The sequence below is a fragment of the Lagopus leucura genome, unplaced genomic scaffold, assembly GCF_019238085.1.
Source record: "Lagopus leucura isolate 7727_CA_CO unplaced genomic scaffold, USGS_WTPT01 Super-Scaffold_741, whole genome shotgun sequence".
Lineage (NCBI taxonomy): Eukaryota > Metazoa > Chordata > Aves > Galliformes > Phasianidae > Lagopus > Lagopus leucura.
Window position 1 is genome coordinate 4,122,389 of NW_024962256.1, and position 19,875 is coordinate 4,142,263.

The 19,875-nt window shown below is 42.8% G+C and overlaps 1 protein-coding gene across 18 annotated transcripts in view; it reads left to right on the forward strand.

The window, feature by feature from the left end:
• Positions 1-19,875, forward strand: part of TCF7L2 (transcription factor 7 like 2) — a 172,554-nt gene that overhangs the window by 135,772 nt on the left and 16,907 nt on the right. For 15 of the 18 annotated variants that reach the window (XM_042863624.1, XM_042863625.1, XM_042863631.1 and 12 more), the window contains exons 5-7: positions 9,109-9,241; positions 11,370-11,472; positions 14,213-14,299. In XM_042863624.1, the coding sequence (XP_042719558.1) occupies positions 9,109-9,241; positions 11,370-11,472; positions 14,213-14,299 (323 nt within the window). The remainder of the gene's footprint in view (positions 1-9,108; positions 9,242-11,369; positions 11,473-14,212; positions 14,300-19,875) is intronic. The other 3 variants (XM_042863626.1, XM_042863630.1, XM_042863642.1) reach the window with 1 other exon arrangement.

Consider the following 19,875-nt stretch of genomic DNA (forward strand, 5'->3'; position numbering starts at 1 on the left):
CCCCCCCCCCCCCCCCCCCCCCCCAAGCGAGCAGGGAAAGAAAAAGAGAGAGAGAGAAAAGCTGCAAGGAAAATAATACAAAGCCGGCAGAATTGGCATCCAGACAGTAAAGAAACAAAGTTTTTGAGGTTTAGAGAAGGAAAGACAAAGCTGTTATGTACCCGAGGGATGCAATTTTAGTGGGAATGGAAGATTTGAGTGGGAAAGGAGGAGCGCTTGCCTCTGGGCTCTCTCTCTTCCAGCAGTTGGGCTGCTGGCATCTCAATTTGAATTGCTGGGTGAGTAGCACTTGCTGCGTGCGCGCTTTCCGTCTTGACCGTTGAACTTCTTATGTGACTCCGCTCCCTCTCTCCCCCTCTCTCCCTCTCTCTCTTTCGTCGCGTGTGGAATAAAAAAAAAAAAAAAAAAAAAGAAAAGAAAAAAAAAGAAAAAAAAAGAAAAAAAGTGGGGGAGAAACAGGCGAGCATCCCTGGCTGCGACCTTTGTTAGCCGTGCTGTTGTTATTTATTTATTTTATGGTAATCACTGTTTTTAGGAGGGGGAAGCATGACTTTTCGATGGCACTTTAATTTTCCAGTGGTCGCGGGAAGCGAGTGGGGTTTTGTCTCGGCACAATGGTGCAGCGGGGCAGAGTTGTTGCACTCCTCCTCTTTTCTCCTTCCTCCACCCGATTTCTTTTCTTTTCTTTTTTTTTTTTTTGGCTTTGGGTTTTTGGACGGGGGGAAGAAATCCTCTCACGCTCGCAGGGTGGGATCAGGGTGTGTGCGGAGGGGGGGCTCAGAGCCCTGTGTGCGTCAGGTTTCAGGTTCTGATTTATAGATGGGGAACAATGGTTAACAGCGAGGGTGAAGGGAGCGCGTGTATCATCTGTGTGTTCCGCACGCGGTGATACAGCCACGCAGGGAACATGACATCACTCTCTTTCTTTCCTCTTTCTCCTTGGGGGCGGAGGGGGCCACTTCAAAGCTTTCCGCAGTTCAGTGCGATATTTCCTTAACTCTGAAACCATGAAGGTAAAATTGTTGTTTTAGGAGGAAAAGTTGGTTTGCGGCAGGGCACATGTGGTACAACGAAGGGTCTTTGGAACGGATGTGGTCTCGCTCCTGCCGTACACAGAACGAGATTATTTTTGTTTCTTTGGGGAAATTAATGAAAATTGTATACAGTAATTTTTAATTGAGTGGTTTGATGCTGCGCTTGGTTGATACCCCATTCTATTTTCTGAATTCTCCATGAAGGTCAGCTGTAAAAATGAAAATTTCAGGGGCGCTGCATAAAGATGATTCCACTCAGTGACAAACAGTATGAGAAATACTGCTGAATTTTGATAAATCCCAGTTAATGTGTGTCCTGACGTGGTGCTTCTGTGTTTGTTACCAGAAGACTGCCAGACTTTTTTTTCTTTTTTTTTTTCATCCTTATTACAGGAAGTAACCCAACCCGACAGCCAATGCTGTCCTCTGCCCATACTGATACACAGAGTGCAAAGGTGGGCTGCATGATCTCCGAGAGCATCTCTCTCCACCTGGAGGTTCTGTGGGAGCCTTCAGCTTTCTGCTGTTGGCTTTTCCAGCCCTGCCAGGCTTGCTTATTGGGTCCCTCGATCCGGGAGCACTTTGGTGCTACCTTTCCTGAGTATTTAATATTTCTGCTAACTGCTGAGCTAATTTATTTGCCTTTTCTTGTATAAAGCATAAAGGTGATAAAATCCTGTAGAGATTTATTGCCATTAAAATCTGAACTGACAGTTATTGAGATGTTTCTTTCTCCCTGCATGCTGCTGAGGATGCAGCCTTACATGAGTGGGGACGAGACCCCGTAAGCAGCTCTCTACCTTTACAGGAATTCTTTTTGCTGAGAGGTAGGGCGGAAGGCCTTGGGGTGCAGGGTGCACTGTCCCCTTATCTTCCAAAATACAGGCAAGGTGTGTCAATTCTGAGGCGCGTTCAGCCTCACATTTTCAGAGAACTTCTGCATTTATTCAAGAAATAATTGGTCTGGACTGTTAATTGAGCCGCTCGGTAGTTTTGTGGTGGATGATTGATGTTTTGAGCACATTTAAAAATGAAAACATTTTTAGAGCTTTGTTCTTTCGTAAAGTATTCAATATACATTTGCTACCTATGTTGTGTCGAGGTATTGAGCACCTTCTGCTATAATTTGTGAGCACTGCATTTTTAAAGGCTGCACTGAAAACTTGGCGTCCTATCTCGAGGCATGTATGTGCATGTTAGTTTTTTAATAACGCTGCTGCTGCTGAAATAGCCCAGTGCTGGTGGGGGTAGGCATGCATGGCAATTTCTCTTCATTTCTTGCAGTTTTTTTAATAACCTCACATTCAAGTTCTTGCTGGAGACAGAAATCAGAGATACCCTAATGAAATCAGTGGGCTTTCTTCCGCGGTGCACGGCTGTGTGGTGCTGAAAGCTGTGATTTACATGCAAGAAGCAAAGCTGTTCATAACGTGGCATTTTACAGACTGCTAGGTAGCAAGTAAAATTGCATTAATAGGTATCCATACAAAGCGCATTAAAAATGAGGTCTCTGATGGCAATTATGCAATCAGTCTTTTGCTTAAATTCCTTTTTCCTTCTTCCCACCTTTTCTGAATCTCGGTGCGTGCACTGTTGCTCAGCATCTCTCCCCCAGTGCTGTTCAGGACCATCACCTGAGCACCTGTTCAGCTTTCATCAGTCGCTTTGCTCCTTGTTTCTGTTGACACATTTTAGTGGTACTGCTTCGGGAAAGAATGTTCTTTTGGCTTTAATCAGATATATGCCACCACTCTGCTCCTTACCTTGTTATACATGAAGGAAGGCTTACTTGCTAGAAAAGAGATAATATCTGCCTAGTAATTAACTATACTTTAGTTAATTACAAAGAAATCACGGGATGTTTGTCCGATGGTGAAAAGGAGCGCTGTATCTCCTTGCATGGCAGAAAAATTCACCCTTAGCCCCTCGGTGCCTGGAACACAAAGTCCCAGCGCTGCCCACCCTCACGGAGCGGTTCACCTGTTGATCCCATCAGCCGTAATTCTGAGCTGCTGGGACGCTGCCCAGCAGTGTGCAGCCTCCATGCATGGGGTACAGCTGGGGAAGTGCGAGCACGCGCTCAGAGCCAGGATGGATGCAGCATTCTCTATGTCAATAAAGCAGTGAGGGAATGACCAGGTAAAATCGGATGTAAATATAATTAAAAGTGATACTGGGGGATGTCGGAATGTATAGCTGTGTCTAAATAGGTGTTTATCTGGGGCTGAGCTGCTGTCCCCATGACACTGTGTGGTCCAAGGATGCAGCATTACACTTGTATCGAGACCCTGTTTATTTTTCTTGAAAATAAAAATTAAAAAAAAAAAAAAAAGGAAAAAAAAATCCTCCAAAATACAGTAGCAGTAAGATTACAGCCGACACCTGCTTTGCAAGAAAAGTGTGAGAGCACTTAATAACAATGTTTTACTGCTAATGTTTTTAATTCTCCTGCTTAGAAACTACAAGGCGGTAATTAGCTAAATCCCGTTCTTTTCTTTTTACGCTAGAGGATTTGGCATATGCTAATTGTCACCAGATCATTTCACGTAATTGCCTTTTGGCGAAATTAAGTGGAAATTTCCTGAACATCTCCAAGGTTTCCCCCTTTCCCCTCTGAGCACCCACTCCGGGTTGGGAAGGACACGGGGAATGGCTGACGCAGGGGCTCGGTGCCTCGCTGTGCAGGAGAGCTGAGGGAAAATGCAAACGCTGAGTTCCTGAACGGAACTGCTGGATGCACGTGTGGGATCGCCAGGAGAGCAGCTCTGGGGGAAGCTGAGGGCTCTTTTGGAGCAGGTAGGCTGGTGCTGTGCTTGGGAAGGGGAGGGGCAGCACAAAGATATCGAATGCTGCTCCCCACTTTTTTTTTTTTTCTGAAGGGGAGGGCTGGGAGGTGGTTTTTTGTCAGCCTCTGTCTAGGGGGGGGTATTGTCCCAGCACATGGCTGTCAGTGCTCCTGTCATCATTTGTGTGAAAGAAGAAAATGAGCCTTTCTTAGGAGGGCGAGTTGGGATTATCAATGGGGGCCTTGTCTCCCGTTACAATAGGCAGTTAGCTTAGGGCAGGACCTTAGGCAGAAATCAGCTACATTAAACTGTGAAAGGGCTCAGGCCACTGTATCAGCCATAATGGGGCAAGGGGAAGTAGTTTTCAGGAGAAAATGCTTAGTCAGGTGTGAAAACATCCTTACAAAATAAACAGAGCAGGGTAAAATAAAATCTTTATTTTTTCAGGGAATGCTTTCTCACTGGCATCGGAGTTTTGTGTTTGTGACTCAGTGCCCATCCCTTCCCATCTAGTGGTGGGTCTGGTTGGTGTTAGCCTTTCTGTGACCCCAGATGGTTGCACTGAGATCCGCTCGGTTGTAGCTCTCTGCTGGAGTTCGGGGAGCTTCGGCTGGTCTGGGTGCTCTCCCTTGGGTGCTGGTCACTCTGGCAAGAAATGGAAGAATATTTCATTTTCAACAATATCTTGGAGTTTACTCCTTCTTGCTGCTTACGTTTGTGAAACTTACAGATTTTGGGAGGAGGAAAGTTAATTCCGAGGCAGATCCAGCAAGAGACCAACTTAGAGGAAAAAAAGACAATCTCTTGTGAGCATCTTTGGAGCTGCAGTGCAAGAGCAGCTCAGGAACATCTGTTAACATTTCCCTGCCCATAGCATAACTGCAATAGCACCATCTGGAAAATACAGGGAGACAAGTTATAAACCTGTTTTTAATGTGAACTGGTACTGAATGGGATCCTTTGCCTAGCCCAGGGAACAGCTCCAGGAGGGCTGCTAATTCACTACCACCTCCGACCTTCTGCATCCATCCCGGAGGAGAGGGAAAGGCTGACAAACCCTCTTCTGTGCTGCTTTTGTTTTATTGTATTAGGCTCATAAAGGCACTCTCAGGGCCCATCTTTCTCCAGCGGAAAGGAAAAGCCGGGGGGAACGGGAAAGAGGAGGACGTAGCAAAAAAAAAAAGACAGGCGGAGCTCTAGCTCCATTTGTTTTTGGTAGATGGTGATTAATAGGTTTGAAGGTGAATGGCAAGCTCGGGGTCCTGTGTGATGGGGAAGGAGAGGGGGCCTGGGGCACTAGTGTTCATCCATCTCCCCTGTCCATGGTCCCATTTGCAGGGGATGCTCATGGGAGGCTGCCCACCCCCTGCCCAGCGTGTGGGGTGCAGGGTCTTGGGGCACACTTCAGAGGTGCTCCACGACCCTACTGTCCTCCAGGGCAGGAGCTTCCCCCTGCCCTGAGCTGTGAGGATGGAAGAGAGAGGCAGTGCTGTAGGGTCAGGCTACCTTGCTGCTGTGGTGGGGTGGTACTTTGCTTGGAAACGGGATGCTTTTTGTAGATTTTAGTATCGCCACATTACCCCCACAAGGACATACCTTCTGGCAACCTTGGCATGTTCTTCTCTTGAGTTTATACCATGTTTATTATTAAAGCCAAACAAGCTATGAATTTGCAAACAAAAAAAACCTGCAGTTACAAACTCTTCCTATTTAAAGATGGTTTTCTCTTTGTGTGCCCAACAATGCAATGTTTCATCTTGTTCAAGTCTTATGTTGCTTTTAGAGACTTAGGAACTATTGATTTATACAGCATGTATTAACTTCTTCAATAAATGGGGAGTATTCATCAGTGGGGTGTATTAAATTGGGCTGTATACACATAGAAGCATCCTTCATCCTGTTAATGAAATGTCCTTACCATGCAACAAAGACTAATACACAGCAATTTACACACACAATCCCCTGCAGTTTAAATCTGAAGTTCAGTTGTTTTGGGTTTTTTTTTCCCTAAAGGCTCCTATCAAACTTAGGCTAAATGGATTTCAGAATCCCTCTCTAATATATATCAGTCCAAAATCTGTTGAATTTGTTACCTTTTCTTTTTTTCATTCTACAGCTCAATTGTTGTTTAAAATCATCTGTGTTTAAGCGCTCCCAAAAGCATTTCAAATTCATATATAGAGATTTAGTAGTTGGGTCCCTATGGGGACAATTTCCTCTGGTTTGCTTCAGGCAGGGGTTATCAAGAAAAGCAAACTTCTGTTGTTTTTTTGCAATTCTTTACCATGCCCTCTAACCCAGTGCATGAGATCCCAGCTTTCAGTGCAGACAAGTGATTTACCAGCAGATGACTTGGTGCTTTGTAGACGCTGAGATTTCTCTCCAGAAATCTCCACTTACTCCCGTCCTATTATCACATGCACTGATGCTAATCTGCATGTGCCCGTGCAGCTCTGCTTTCCCTTTCTGACATAGCCATAAATGGAATTCTTCAAGTTGCCAGAGAAATTCCGGCATCTCACAACAGCTTTTAGCTTAAAACTGCCCTTCCTGAAGTACTCACAAACGTGTCTTGGAGAAGGGCCTTTTGCAGGGGGTTGGGTGACTGAGATCACCTAATAGGTGTCTCCTATTGACTCTTCCCTGGTTTACCTTTCATTGCCAGTGGATGGGGTTAGGACCACACTTGTTTCTCTGGCCGAGCTCCCATTGACTTCAAAGGAAGATGCATATGCAGGATTAATCCTGCTCTTTCCCAGCTAGTCCTTTCTTTTTCTCTTTTCCAAGGAAGCTCAGTTAACTTCAGGAGTTCTGCTTTTAAAGAGTAGCTCATTATCATACTGTGCATGATTAGCTTAGCTTGCAAGTTGTGTGTGCTATTCTGAGCAGAGTGAATACCTTTTCCCAGTGTGTAATAAACTCTGCAAAACAGAGCACAGTCCAAGCTGAGGGCAGCAATACAGCTGCTGACTGATTTTTGAGCACAGAGATGTTAATTTCCCATTTTTTCCCCAGTACATTCTCCCCACACCTCTGCCCCAACACCATCAGATTTGCTAAGTATCCTGCCCTTATACCTACTACCTTTACATGAATCATCCAACTTCAGGGCAGTCATCCAAGAAAAGTGACTTACCTGGGGAAAACTTTGCAGACAAGTCTAGGCTGTTGATTTTTTGTTATTGATTTTCCCCTTTCCATTCCATTTTTTTTCTGTGAAAAGGGTTAAGTAAAGCACATAACAATGTAAAAGCCATGCCATTTTGGCAAGAAATTGCAGGGGTCTCGGTTTATCAGAGCAGTGGAAAGTGGTTTCCCACAGTACACGTGTAACCCTCTATGGTATGTATATGTATATATAGGTGTGCAAGTCTATTGTTCTCCTCGAGCATTGTTTCTTGTTTCTTGGCTTATGTCTAACCCTCCTTAGGGGGCTCTTCTGTCCCTTACTTGTGTTTTTAACTAACCAGTTCCAGTTTATATGAGAACAAACTCTCAGTGGAAGACAGAGCACTGTGCTGTTTTAACGTCCTTCAGGACCTGGATGAGGTTTTTAGCAGCAATATGTGGATGTAATTGGGAGAGCAGAGAGCTCCAGCAGCCAACACTCATGCTTTGGTCACCAAAGAACAATCTGTGGCCAACAGAAATCCCTCTCATTGGGAACATTGCTTTCTGCAAACTAGATTTCAGCTAGCCATTTGGCCACGTACAATGCTATGCTGTTAGTGTGAAATCTTGCTAAATTCTTCAGTACTTTCAGAGCGTTGAGGGTTGGTTCACTTGGAAGAGAACAGATTTTTGGTCAGAGGACATCTGGAAAGAAGGGGCTAAATCAACATGGCTTCTCTGATGATGAGGCTGGCTCTGTGTAGCTGTGAGCTGCCCACAGCTCTACAGCTGCCCTCAGACCCATGTGCCATGACTCGTGTGGGCTTTTCTATGCCACAGAGCTGAACTATTCTCTGCAAGGGCTGCAGAAAAGTAAATCCTGCTGTTGTTTCACAAATAACTGAATTGTTTCTGAAAGGCTTCTATGAGAAGCTGAGAGGGTCAGAGCTGAGGTGCATGGGCTCCAGCACTGGGGTGCTGTGCTGGCAGCAGTGGGCGCCGGATGGCAGCGGTGCTGTCGGGGCTGCCCTGCTCTCGCTGCTCTGTTTTAATGCGATTCCTTTTACTTGATGTTAATGCAAGTTGTTCCTTACTTAAAGTAATAAAAGGAAATGAAGACACATTCTAAAATGAAACCTGACTCTAATCCATTCATCATCTAATACCAGCCTCTTTATCTTTGCTGGTACCTAATCTGGTTAAATGTCCCTGTTGTAGGATTTTAGTGAAAATCCTCTATGGGGAATAGGGTTTTTTGCAATTGGATTACTCGCAGTAAATGGTCCAGCAGTTTGCTTGTTTCAGCTTAATTTTTTCTTTGTGATCTTGTAAGGGTAAGTTACAGTTCAGCCTGTCTTTTCCTTTCATTCATTGACTCGTTCTTTCTTTTTATTATTGTTATGAAGAAAAAGATATATATTCCCTCCCCACCCCCCCTTGAGCTAGGAATGTGAAAAGAAAAAGAAAAACCTCCTGATATCTATGTGATTTTTCCCTCCACAAGAGTTTGAATTTCAATGGCTTTATCTATGTTTTTGCCATTATTTATACGGATAAATATTTTAGTAGCCTATTTCATCAGTATCCAGTTTCCATTTATTAGCACTCTGATGAATTGATAATTAATCAGCTCCTCTAAAATATATATATATAAAATATGCAGGTGATTGCTTGTCAGATTAATGCTTGCTGATGAAGGGAATACTCTTGCACTACAAAGGCTTTTTATCTGGAGTATTTGCAATGAGCAGTAAAATGCAGAACTGAAAGTGAGGACAGGAAGGGGAAAGGAAAAGACCTACAGGTCAGTGAGCATTTGGGTCTCTTGCTAATTAAATGGGGAACTCTGTCAGCCCCTCACTGAGGAGTCTGCCTGCATCTTCGAGGTGAAGCCCAAGATTATAAAATAGAAAGGACAAATTTTAAAGAATTGCTGTTGTTCCGTACAGGAGCACGACAGGTCAAAAAGATGAAAGAAACTCAAGAGCAGGGAAAGTGTGTGAGCAGATTTTAAGCAAGAGGGTGGGAAAGCTGCAAGGTTGGCACCAAGAAGGGATCTGGAAGAGCATGGAGCTCACGGGAATCCTAGGTGCTCTGTTTGCTGCATGTTGTACCTTGTGCTGCAGTGGGGAGAGTGCAGCCTTCCTCTAATGCCATCGACCTTTCTCTCTTGACAGTCTAACAAAGTGCCAGTTGTGCAGCACCCGCACCATGTACACCCTCTTACACCGCTTATCACGTACAGCAATGAGCACTTCACACCAGGAAACCCTCCTCCACACTTACCAGCCGACGTAGATCCAAAAACAGGTAGGTGGGAAATAGTTTTGGGTTTTGAGAGAGTGTGGGTGGATCTCTCCATTCTTCATATTATGGGGAAGGATTTCCCATGCTGGAGCACCAAAGGAGGCATGTAAAACGTCAAATGCATGTGAGAATCTGGGCAAAATAGTTTCTTTTGAAGCTAATTAGGCTTCAGAAGGAAACCTACTGGGTGAATTTTCATAAAGCTTCTGCAAAGTGACACCATACTTGCATGTGTGGGGTCGTTTGCAGGTGTTAGTAATCATGATACCCCATCCAGTAGTCAGACATGTTAACTGCTTGGTTTGCATGCACGACCCAGAGAGTTAAACATGTACGTTCTGTGATCTGCACTTACAAAATTGCAGCTGGAATTTTAAAGGTGGTGGGTCATGACCAGTTTCAAAATGAATCTCTTTTAATTCCCCAAATCCCATTGTTTCTGTGTCAGGAGTTCAGCCATTTTTCTCCTATTATGTTGAATTTTCATCCGCTCTAACTACTTAACTCAAGCTATCTTCTTGCAACTCTTTTCCCCAATGTAAGTGTACCCAACTCTCAGTTCAGCCTGAAGGGCAGTCTTCGTGAATATAGAGCAATGTGTAAAACCCTGACTAGATTTTTTGGTGTTACAGAATAGAATTTACATGTTATTCTAACTTTTAAAGAGTCCCTGTTTAACCCGAGGGCCCGGAGAAGTCAAACAGCGTCAATCTTCTTTCTTCAGGCTGCACCGAGCTCCTAGTGACAGTGGTTTTGTTTTTGTTAATCCAAGTGCCAGCTAGTTAATTGGAAAGAGCATCTGAAACTGAATCCAAGTTCAGAGTTTGTCAAAAGAATTGCCCTGTGTTGCCCTAACATATGCAGATAATTTATTTAAGCTCCAGCCCTTGAACAAGGCAGTGCATTAGCTGTTTTTCACTCCATACACTTCAGTGGGGGCCCCTTTTAATTGTCCTTAATACTAACTTCACGTGGCTTAAAAGGAATCCATCTCGCCATCACTGGGTGTTGCAAGAGAATAGCAACCTCTCATTTAAATTATGGTAGTACAGGGAATAGCTTTTAAATGGTTATCGTAAAACATATGATTAACGTCCATAGACTATTTGCTTTTCTTCAGTGAACATTCTTTCAAGTGTGCAAATAGCTCACCGGATGGTTAAAGCCCAGTTAATCTGTTTGGTTTTTGTAATGGAGAAAAAGCAGTGTCTGCATGAAAATCTCACAAGGAGATTTAATTTAGAGATTAAGAGCGTCCCGAGTGACTTAAAAAAATAGTTTTTAGCCATTATTGTGGTCCCCCCTCCTTTTAACGTCCTCTGTTTTAATTTTACTTTAGCTATGTAATTGTGCTCTGACTCGTTACTTGAAAGTCTCGGTCCTGTAGCCTTTACTCCTCCCCTGAGTAATTCCTCCTTGCTTCTAAGGCAAGGATCCTAAGGTTTGAGCTTCCACTCTGCTCCCTGAGTGGGAGTTGCACCAGTTTCAGAGAGATTTGATGGGCTTCCTGTTCTACCCGCCATACCTTCAGCCTCTGCCCCCTATTTTACCAAGCACTTCCAGGCTCTGTCATTGCTTTTATTTTTCTGCTCTTCTGTTTGGTTTTGCAGAAGTTTAGGAATGCAAAACCAAGTGTCATTCATGTGCTTCAAAAGCAAACACCATTTGGAATTATAACAACTTTCTAACTCTTTTTGGAGGTTGCTTTGGAATATTGCCCTGCTATTGAGTATGCAGTTGAAGTAAGGGTAGAGCCTGTGCTCTTTTGGAGAGTTTGAGAGTGAATAAACCACAAACTTGATTGTTCTGTTGATCACTGAAGACAGCACCTAGCACAGCATCTCACCAGAACAGTAGCTGAGGCTTCTACGTTCTTCACTTTAATAACAAAATAATTATGCTTGAGGAGATGACAGAGAGAACTGCATCAGTTTTTCTGGTTGAAACTCATTTATCAAGATGCCAAGAGGCCATTTATAAGACTGTGAAACAGCTTGTAAAAACTCAAAGAAAAGTCACGAGTATTGGAGTGAGAAAGAAGAGATAGCGATGTAGAAACATATAATTTTACCTTATGTTTACTTTCTCCAGTGTCTCAACACTAACCTCACTTTATGTTCCTTTTCCGCAGGAATTCCAAGGCCTCCACATCCTCCAGACATATCTCCTTATTATCCCCTATCACCAGGCACTGTAGGACAAATCCCCCATCCGCTAGGATGGTTAGTACCACAGTAAGGAGTTCCATTTTTTTAATTTCCATTTTCTTTTTTGATGTATAAAATTCATGTTAAAAACTGTGTGTGTGTGTGTGCGCGCCTGTGTGTACGTACTGAGATAAGTCTGTTTGCCAACTGCCACTTTATTGAGTGATTATCAATTTACCCATCTCATAAAAATTAATTAAAACTCGCACCAAGTCATGTGGTCTTAAACAAACACAGGCAGCTGCGCACAGCTTTGCATGTTGTCTCAACCGACTGATGGCTCGTGAAGCATGCATTTTTAAGCTGTTCTGCAGAAATGTTCTTTTCTTGTTAGTACCTTTACACTAACCACATTTGTTTGTTTAATACACCCTCATGTTTGGTTTTCTGTGAGTTCACAGTGGATCTAATGGACTTCTCACATTTTTTTAACGGGGCCATCCTCATTATAAATGTGAAAGTTTAAATTTCTTTGGCTTTCCCTGTTAAAGCCCCATTCGTTTTTCTTGTGAAATAGTAGAGCTTTACATCAACTGGTGAACAGCATTCCTGGCTGAGACCGGGTTGGACAGTTGGAATCTAAGGAATGGAGTTTTCTTGCAAACAAGAAAGAGGAATCAGCTTACTTTAAAACTGGCTAAGAAAAAAAGCCATATGAAGTAGTTGTTGGGTTTTTTGCTTATTTTGGTGTGTTGGTTTTTTTGTTTGCTTGTTTGTTTGTTTTGTTTTCCCAACTCTTTATATTCCACTTGCACAGCCCTGTTGAGCATAAGGCTCCCTCCAATAACTGAGCCTTTCTTTTTTTCTTTTTTTTTTTTTAAATTTGCCACCTCTGCAATGGGTTTGTGACACATTTAAGCACTTCCTAGGCCTTGTGTACAGTATATTCCGTTTTAATTCTCATAAAATACACTTGTGCTGCTGTATACAATGGCTCTCTATATTATAGATCAAGATCATTACTTTATTTTTCTCACATAGCCAGCTTCATCAGTATCAGGGAGATCGTATTTCTTTAGAAATTACTTGCTCAAAGCTAGAAATTGCTTGTTCCTGCTTTAGGTTGTTTGGGCTTCTGTGCTAAAATACCTGTCTGTGAGTTTGCCTTCCCTAAGGCAACAGAATTCACACCCACGGGAGAGTTGGGATGAGTGGAGGCTGCACACGCACATTGGCATCTAGGGGCACTGATACCTGGTGTGCTGGAGCTCAGGCCTCAGCAGTCCACTTGTGGCCTCTCTGCAAGTCTTCTTTTGTGGTAATGCCACTTGCGTGGGCTAGAGACCTCTCACTGAAGGGGAAGCACATCCACCAGCTCTCTGCAGAAGGCTGAGTTTCTCCAGAAGAGCATAGCATGAGCAGAACAAAAGCCCAGAGTGTTGCTCTCTGAAATTATAAATTCCACCTTGCTTGTGGTGATTTACATTTGTGTAAGACACCTTGAACCCATGTCAGCTTCTTTTTTCTCCTTCTTTCCTACCTACAAGGCCTGGCTGAAGTAAAGGCAGCACAGGCTCAGAGCTGCGTTGCAACTACTTAGCTCAAGTTTGCAGATCAGAAGCCTCAGCATTAAATATACTCAATAAATGCTGAGTCGGTAATTTTAGGGATGACAGAAAGTAGGAAGGAATTCCTCACTGTTGTTGACCTGTGCCTTATTGCATATCCTTATCTTGAAGAGTTTTACGTGTGCAGACACAGGTTTGTTCTCCTTGAACCTCGTGATGTGGTGCCAAACTCACATAAGTGTTGCCACACGTGGCCAATTTCATCAGGAAGGTGATAATGGTCATCTTTGTCATGGAAAGACTAGATCATCACCACTGGTTTATAGCAAGCCAACACCCATGGTGTATTTGTCTACTCATAGCTCTTAGTCAAATGGCTTTTGTTGAGGGATATCATCTCATTCACTCTTGCTCTAGAAGAGTAGTATGGCCAATTTTGAAGAAGTAACACAAGGTTTTTATTTCCCCTCTCATTGCCACTCATGGTTCACCCTCAACTTCCCAACCCATCTACCCTCAACTAACATGAATGTCTCTAGCATTGTAGCCCCCCAGAACGCAGCCTGCCCATTCAGATGACATAGTTGAAGGACAGATGAAAAGAACCAGCCAACACAGACAAATCTCAGTCAGAAAAAGTTGTGCGTCTTTCATGAGGATGCTGTTTTGCATGTTGCTGTATTTTTTAATTATTGTAATGAGGTGTGATTGTCTATTGGTTACCCACAATACTTCTTGGGGACTCTCCCCCGGTAACTCTTGTCAACACTTGTTAATCTGACAAAAGGCTACAAATTAAGCTCTGTTAATTTAATGTTTTCTCACCGAGATCTAAATACCGAAAGAGGCCCAAAGCGCAACTGAAGTCCTTTGATTCACTGTACTTTATTTTGGTATAAATTTACATTCATTATTGTTTTCCTTTGGATGTGTAGCCCTCAATTAGTGTGATGGCTCCATTAAAGCAAGCGAGACTTCGCCTTTAATTATTACAACAAAACACCTAGTTTCAGCTTGGGGAGAGGGTCTCTATTGACATAAGCAGAGGTTATAAAATTTAATTAGCCATTCCTATCAGATTTATGGCATTCAAATTGTTCTGTGTTTCTTTCCTTTGATCCTTGCTGTACAATCCCCAAGATTTTTGTTCTGATCAAATGAGAATAAAGCTTACTGCGCAGAGAGAAGTTTTTTGTTGTTTTTTTTTTTTTAAACCCTTTTTTCTTTCTCTCATTCTCTCTTTCCCTTCTTTTTGCCAGGCAAGGTCAGCCAGTGTACCCAATCACGACAGGGGGTTTCCGCCACCCTTACCCAACAGCTCTGACCGTCAATGCTTCCATGTCAAGGTGAGTTCAAATACTGAGGTCCTGAGTTGAGAGCAAGCGTAACTCCTCCCGCTACTTTCTCTAGAGGAGGGCATTTCATCTAGAAAACATAATCTTGAAAGCACCTCAGTTAAACTTTTGTTTTTTGGGAGCATGAAAAAGGAGAGCATGAGCAGCATCCTCAAATTTCATGAGAATAGGATGTCTTGCTGCTCTCACTGGGCTTTAAGAATTTGTTTTTGAGAGAGAGATGGAGTAGTGGAAAGCCGTGTTTAAATGAAAAATCTGAGAAAAAGTGATTTTTTAAAAGCAAGGAGGAGAAATTGTGACACCTTTTGCTTTCTCAGAGCAGCAGCCTGTGTGCAAGAGGAAAGACTGTGGAGTGGGGGGCTGCCCTGCAAGCAGCAGGTTAGGAGGAAGGCTATTGCACTGTGTTTTCCCTACCAAATCTCCAAACACTGACAGTCAACATAAAAGGGCCTGCCTGACCCTCTAAAGCTTCAGAAGTATATGTTTCTCCCCCTCCCTACCTCCAATTAATTCCATCTAATTTTCCAGGGGCTGCTAGTTTTATTTACAAACTGGTTGGCAGCACTATGTTTAAGTAATCACTAATTGCTCCTAATGATAGTTTTATTTTCTGTTCATCTGATTTTCAGTCTGGTTAATTAAATCGGTGGAGGTTTAGACTTTCCTGATGGGCTGAAACAGCTAATCCATTTTGATGATGGCACATAATTAAATTAGCATGAATTACATAGCAAGGTTCCATGTCCCTTCCCTTCTCTGTCCCTTCCTCTCCATCTCTGCAGTCTAATATGTGAAGGTTGGCATATAGAGGATTTAAGGAGGAAAAGATTAGGTGATGGGGGAAAAAAGCACACCTTCTTAAGCAGTGAAAACCTGTAAGTAGAGCTATGAGTGAATGAAGGGGGGGAAATACTGTGCTGTGTACTTTAGATACGTAGAGTAAAAGCAGAAATTCAAATCTGCTCACATTGCTCCAGCAAGTACAGAAAGGCAACTAGAAAAACCAACTGAAAAAAAAATAAAATTAATGGACCCAGAGGAGGGGAGAAAAAATCCTGTGTTGGAAAGAGAGCTGCAAATTTAAACAATAATTCCTTCGCTCTGTTTAATCTTTTTAAATATCTATAAAAGACTTGCAGGCATGGTGTGAGGCAAAGTAGAGCTTGATTTAGTTTAATTATTATTAGAGAGGCTAGTCATTTGGGGGAGGGGGGAGCTGTGGGAGGGGGCAGGCTATATTCCCAAGATAGGCTTTATGAAAGGTATCTAGTTAAAAAGAGTACACAGCAAATTAAATACATTATTGTGGTAATGGGACGACAGAAGTAGAGGTCTATTATACTTATGGCAGTTATAGGAAATGTAGGCTCCTTGCCCTGTTCTAGCACATCCTTTGATATTCATTCCATTCAGCAGCAGGGCCAGGACTTCTCAGAATTAAGTGATGGGTCATTATACTTTAAACACCATGGAGAAGCCTAGATTGGCAATTAAACAGCACTTGCTGACACTCGCTTGTGCCACCCTGTGACCCCCTTTAGATTGAGTTGTTGGAGCTCGGGGCCCTCAGCCTGCTAAATTGGTAGCAGGCACTTCTCCTGACGAGGGCTGGCTCTGAAATCTGCCGGCTTCAAAGGGAGCAAGATCATGTATAAACCATAATGTGGGTGCACCGTGGCTCAAAAAATAAGGCAGGAATAGATGAAATGTTACAAGTGCAAGGGGAAAATGAGAGAATAATGACAAATCTAATGCAACTCAAAGCAGAATTGTTGCACAGAAAAATGCATCCCACTGCTTGTGCATAAAATCAAGGCAGGCAGATGACATCCAGTTAACAGAAACATGTCAACAGTGAAGTAAAGTGAGAGTGAGTAAGAGAGAAGCCCCTGAGACAGCCAGGAACAAAAAATTAGTTGTCCTTAACAAGTTAAGACTCATCATTATATTCTGGCTTGGAGCCATAAAAGGAGACGGTGGTATATAATGAGCTGCTTAGAATTTTTAGGGTGTTTATTGCAATTCATGGAATACTTGTCTAGAGAAAAAAATACAGGGGGATGTCTTAGGCAAAGGTGAGGGGTGTGTGTATGCACACAGCCTTTCTTTTTGTCTCTTGACATGTGCCCATACGCACACAGACGCTCAGGCACACACACAGGATGATGAATAGATTTAAGATGTTTATCCTTTGTTTCAGCCCAGAAACTTCTCTCTTGGTTTCCCCTCTATGGGAACACCCTCTGGGCATACCTGCTCTCATACACGTTTCTTCACGCCTGCCTTATCAGCTGGAGCACCTGCGCTGGGCAGTGGGACAGCCCTTACCCTTAGTCACTGGCTTGGCTAAGCAATGGGGCTGATGTGCCCGGGCTGCTTGTGCCTACCCACAGACCTGCCCTCTGGGCAGAGCCTCAGCGTGTGATGAGAGGGCAGACCCCAGCCTCACCACACTATTCTTAGAGACCTTATCCATGGCTTTCCTGAGCCTTTCTTTCAAAGGGATTCCCTCATTTGCCTACGTTATGATGTAGACCTTTGGAGCATATAATGCTTCCTAGCCCAGAATATTCCCAAAGCTAAGTAATTACAGTTCATTAGTTAGTGTGCTTATGAATAGTTTATAAAAGGTTAATGGGTGACTAATAGTGATTTTAATAAATGATTTAAACTATTAAGGTAGTGTCTTCAGGTTGTTTTAACCACTTACAACTCTTTTCTCCTCTTGTAACAACATCCCACTCACTTCTTATGCATTCAACATACTTATAACATCTTCTGATCCTTCATTACCCCTCCAAAATATGCCCATAATGCAAAATGAGGCAGGGTTAACTGACTGATGGGCAAACAGTGGACCTATTGTGAAAAAACAACTGATGTGAGGGGAAATCAGGAAATAATTGAACAGAATTATTCCAGGCAAATGCTGCGCAGCAGTTAAGTGGTGGCAGTGGAAAATACCTGTTGTAATTGAAATTTCAGAGGAAACTCACTTTTGCTGAATGCAATTACTGAAGTTGGAGTGCAGCCAGGAACTTAAAAATTAATGCTTTGCCCCTTTCTTATTGCTGCGTGACTGGATGTCTGCATGGAAATCAGTAGGCCTTGGGCTTTGAGTCTAATTCCCTGCTCACTAGAGTCCATGGGATGCTGTGATCCATTTCGGGATTTGGAGCATATTTGTACAGCCCATATATTGAAAGGAATGTCCAGGTCCAACAGAAAGTGTTGTGTCAGGACAGATGCATTTTCAGCATGCAATAATAAATGTTCACTGGCAATGAACACAAAACTTCCTTTGGAAAAACTGCTATCCCAAAATGACTGCTGAGCTCTAGCTGCCTGCTAGGAAGGTGGCCGTGTCTGAAGTGTAGAGTTCACTGGGTGAGGTATGAGCCTGGCAAAAGTCAGGGAAGGTTTCGCCATTTTGTTCCACACAACTTGTGTGTGTAGCAGATTCCCTCTCTGCTGCTCTTCCTCCCCAGCTAGTCACTCTTCCTACAGGCACTCTTTTTTCTAAATGGCAAGTGGGAAAGCATTTCTCCCATAATTTGGGAAAAAGTTACAATTTAAGCAGATTTTCTTCACTCTCCTCAATTTTTGATTAGCTGGAGATGCCTAAGTCTTCATTAAAAATAAACCCATAGAATAACCTCCTCCATTTTGTTGAATTTCCTTCCTTTGAAGATCCTGATGATACAACAACCCAACATGTAGGCAGTGTTCATTTTTCAGTGTTTTTTAATTTTTTATCAGATCTACATTCAGCAAGCAAGTCCATGACCCAGTTATCACAGCTGCTCCCTGGGGTCCCGTTCAGAACTTAACAGACACCACCTTTTGTCCCCACTAACTCCTCTTGTAATCAGCCTTTTGTGACACTTCGTAGCCCTTCCACAGCAGTGAGTCTGACCCTGTTGAGGCCCACTCTCATACCTTTCTGTCCTTGTGCTATCACTGAGAGCAGAAGAAAGCAATATAAAGGTGCACTTTTTGTCTTAGAATCATAGCATCATAGAATCACCAAGGTTGGAAAAGACCTAAAAGATCATCCAGTCCAACCGTTCACGTATTCCCAATAGCCCCCACTAAACCATGTCCCTCAACACAACATCCAGCCTTTCCTTGAACACTCCCAGGCTCGGTGACTCCACCATCTCCCTGGGCAGTCCATTCCAGTCTTGGTGGTGGTGGGGCAGTGCCATGGCAGAAGACCTGTCCACCGGTCTCTTTGCAGGCTCACCTTTCCCTTCTGTTGTAACCTGCCATGTACCAATGCATTTCCCCAGACTTTCACTTCTCCTTCAGCTAATTCTTTCAGGGAGCAGTGAAAGCACTTTGACAGACCATTTGGAGATTTGTGTCCATGTGTCTTGAGCAAAAGTAGAAACACAAAGAATGACCATTTTGCTAACATTCTCTTCCTCCATTGCCATCACACTCTTCTCTTTTCCTTTTCTCCACGTCTTTGTTTGTAGGAGCTGCATTTCTCTGTAGTCTGAACAATTTCACATTCTCCCTGTCAGACCCAGCTCTTCCCACCACTGCCTTCAAAGATAGAATTCTTCTGTCTAATGATCTTGAGTACTACCAGCTGGTAGACAAAGATGCACAGGGCTCACAGCAGACAATACTTCTTGTTTATGAAAGTACTTCTGTGTCATCTTCTGAATATAAAGAATGTCTAGGCAAGTTTTTGGATTTTAAGTTCAGTAATGGAATTTCTAAGAGAGGAGAAAATATAAAGAAAACCCAGTGTATTTCTGATGACTGTATACAGTCTATTTAATCATAGTATATCAATTTCATTTTAAACCGTTAGCTAGGAAAAAATCATACATCAGTGATGGACGAAATAATTATTTATGCCCTTGAACATTCCATATTCTTAGGGTTCTTTATTTGGACCAAGACAGGTCAAAATCTGAGATAAGTCTAGGAATTTACAATGAAAAAGAACTTCCAGTTTGCCAGATCCGTTTAGCCATGAAATTTTTGTGGGAAGATATTTTTAAGTCAGAATTTTAGGCTAGATCCCATCCCCTAGAGGCCTGTTGACTTCAGTGGGTGTTTTCTATGGCAGTAGCTCAGTCGTATTGTGCTTTCCTTATTCACTGCAAAACCTTTTTGAAATAACTGAGGAATAATAACTTAGTAATGTTTTTGAGAAATTTGTTAATATCAGTTAAAAATTAGAAAATACGAATGATAGTTGTATGTTTGTGCTGTGGCCTCATTCTAGTAATTAGATTTGTGCAGAGGGTTGCACATCCTTCTGCATCCAATTGCAGGACTGGGACCTATCCATGTATTTGACCACAAAGCTGGCAATATTTTTTCTCTTTAGAGAGACTGTTATTTTACTTGAATTTAAGCCTTAGTGGGTTACCTTAACATATCAAAATTGACTTAATTCTACAGTCTTCCAGCCTTCTATTATGAGCAGTGTGTCTCAAAGATTTATTAGACACAAATAAATATTTTCTTCTGCTCCATCAACAAAATGTACCTAATGAGGCTTCTATAAGGATTATCAAAAATGCATCTGGATTGTGTTGGCATTA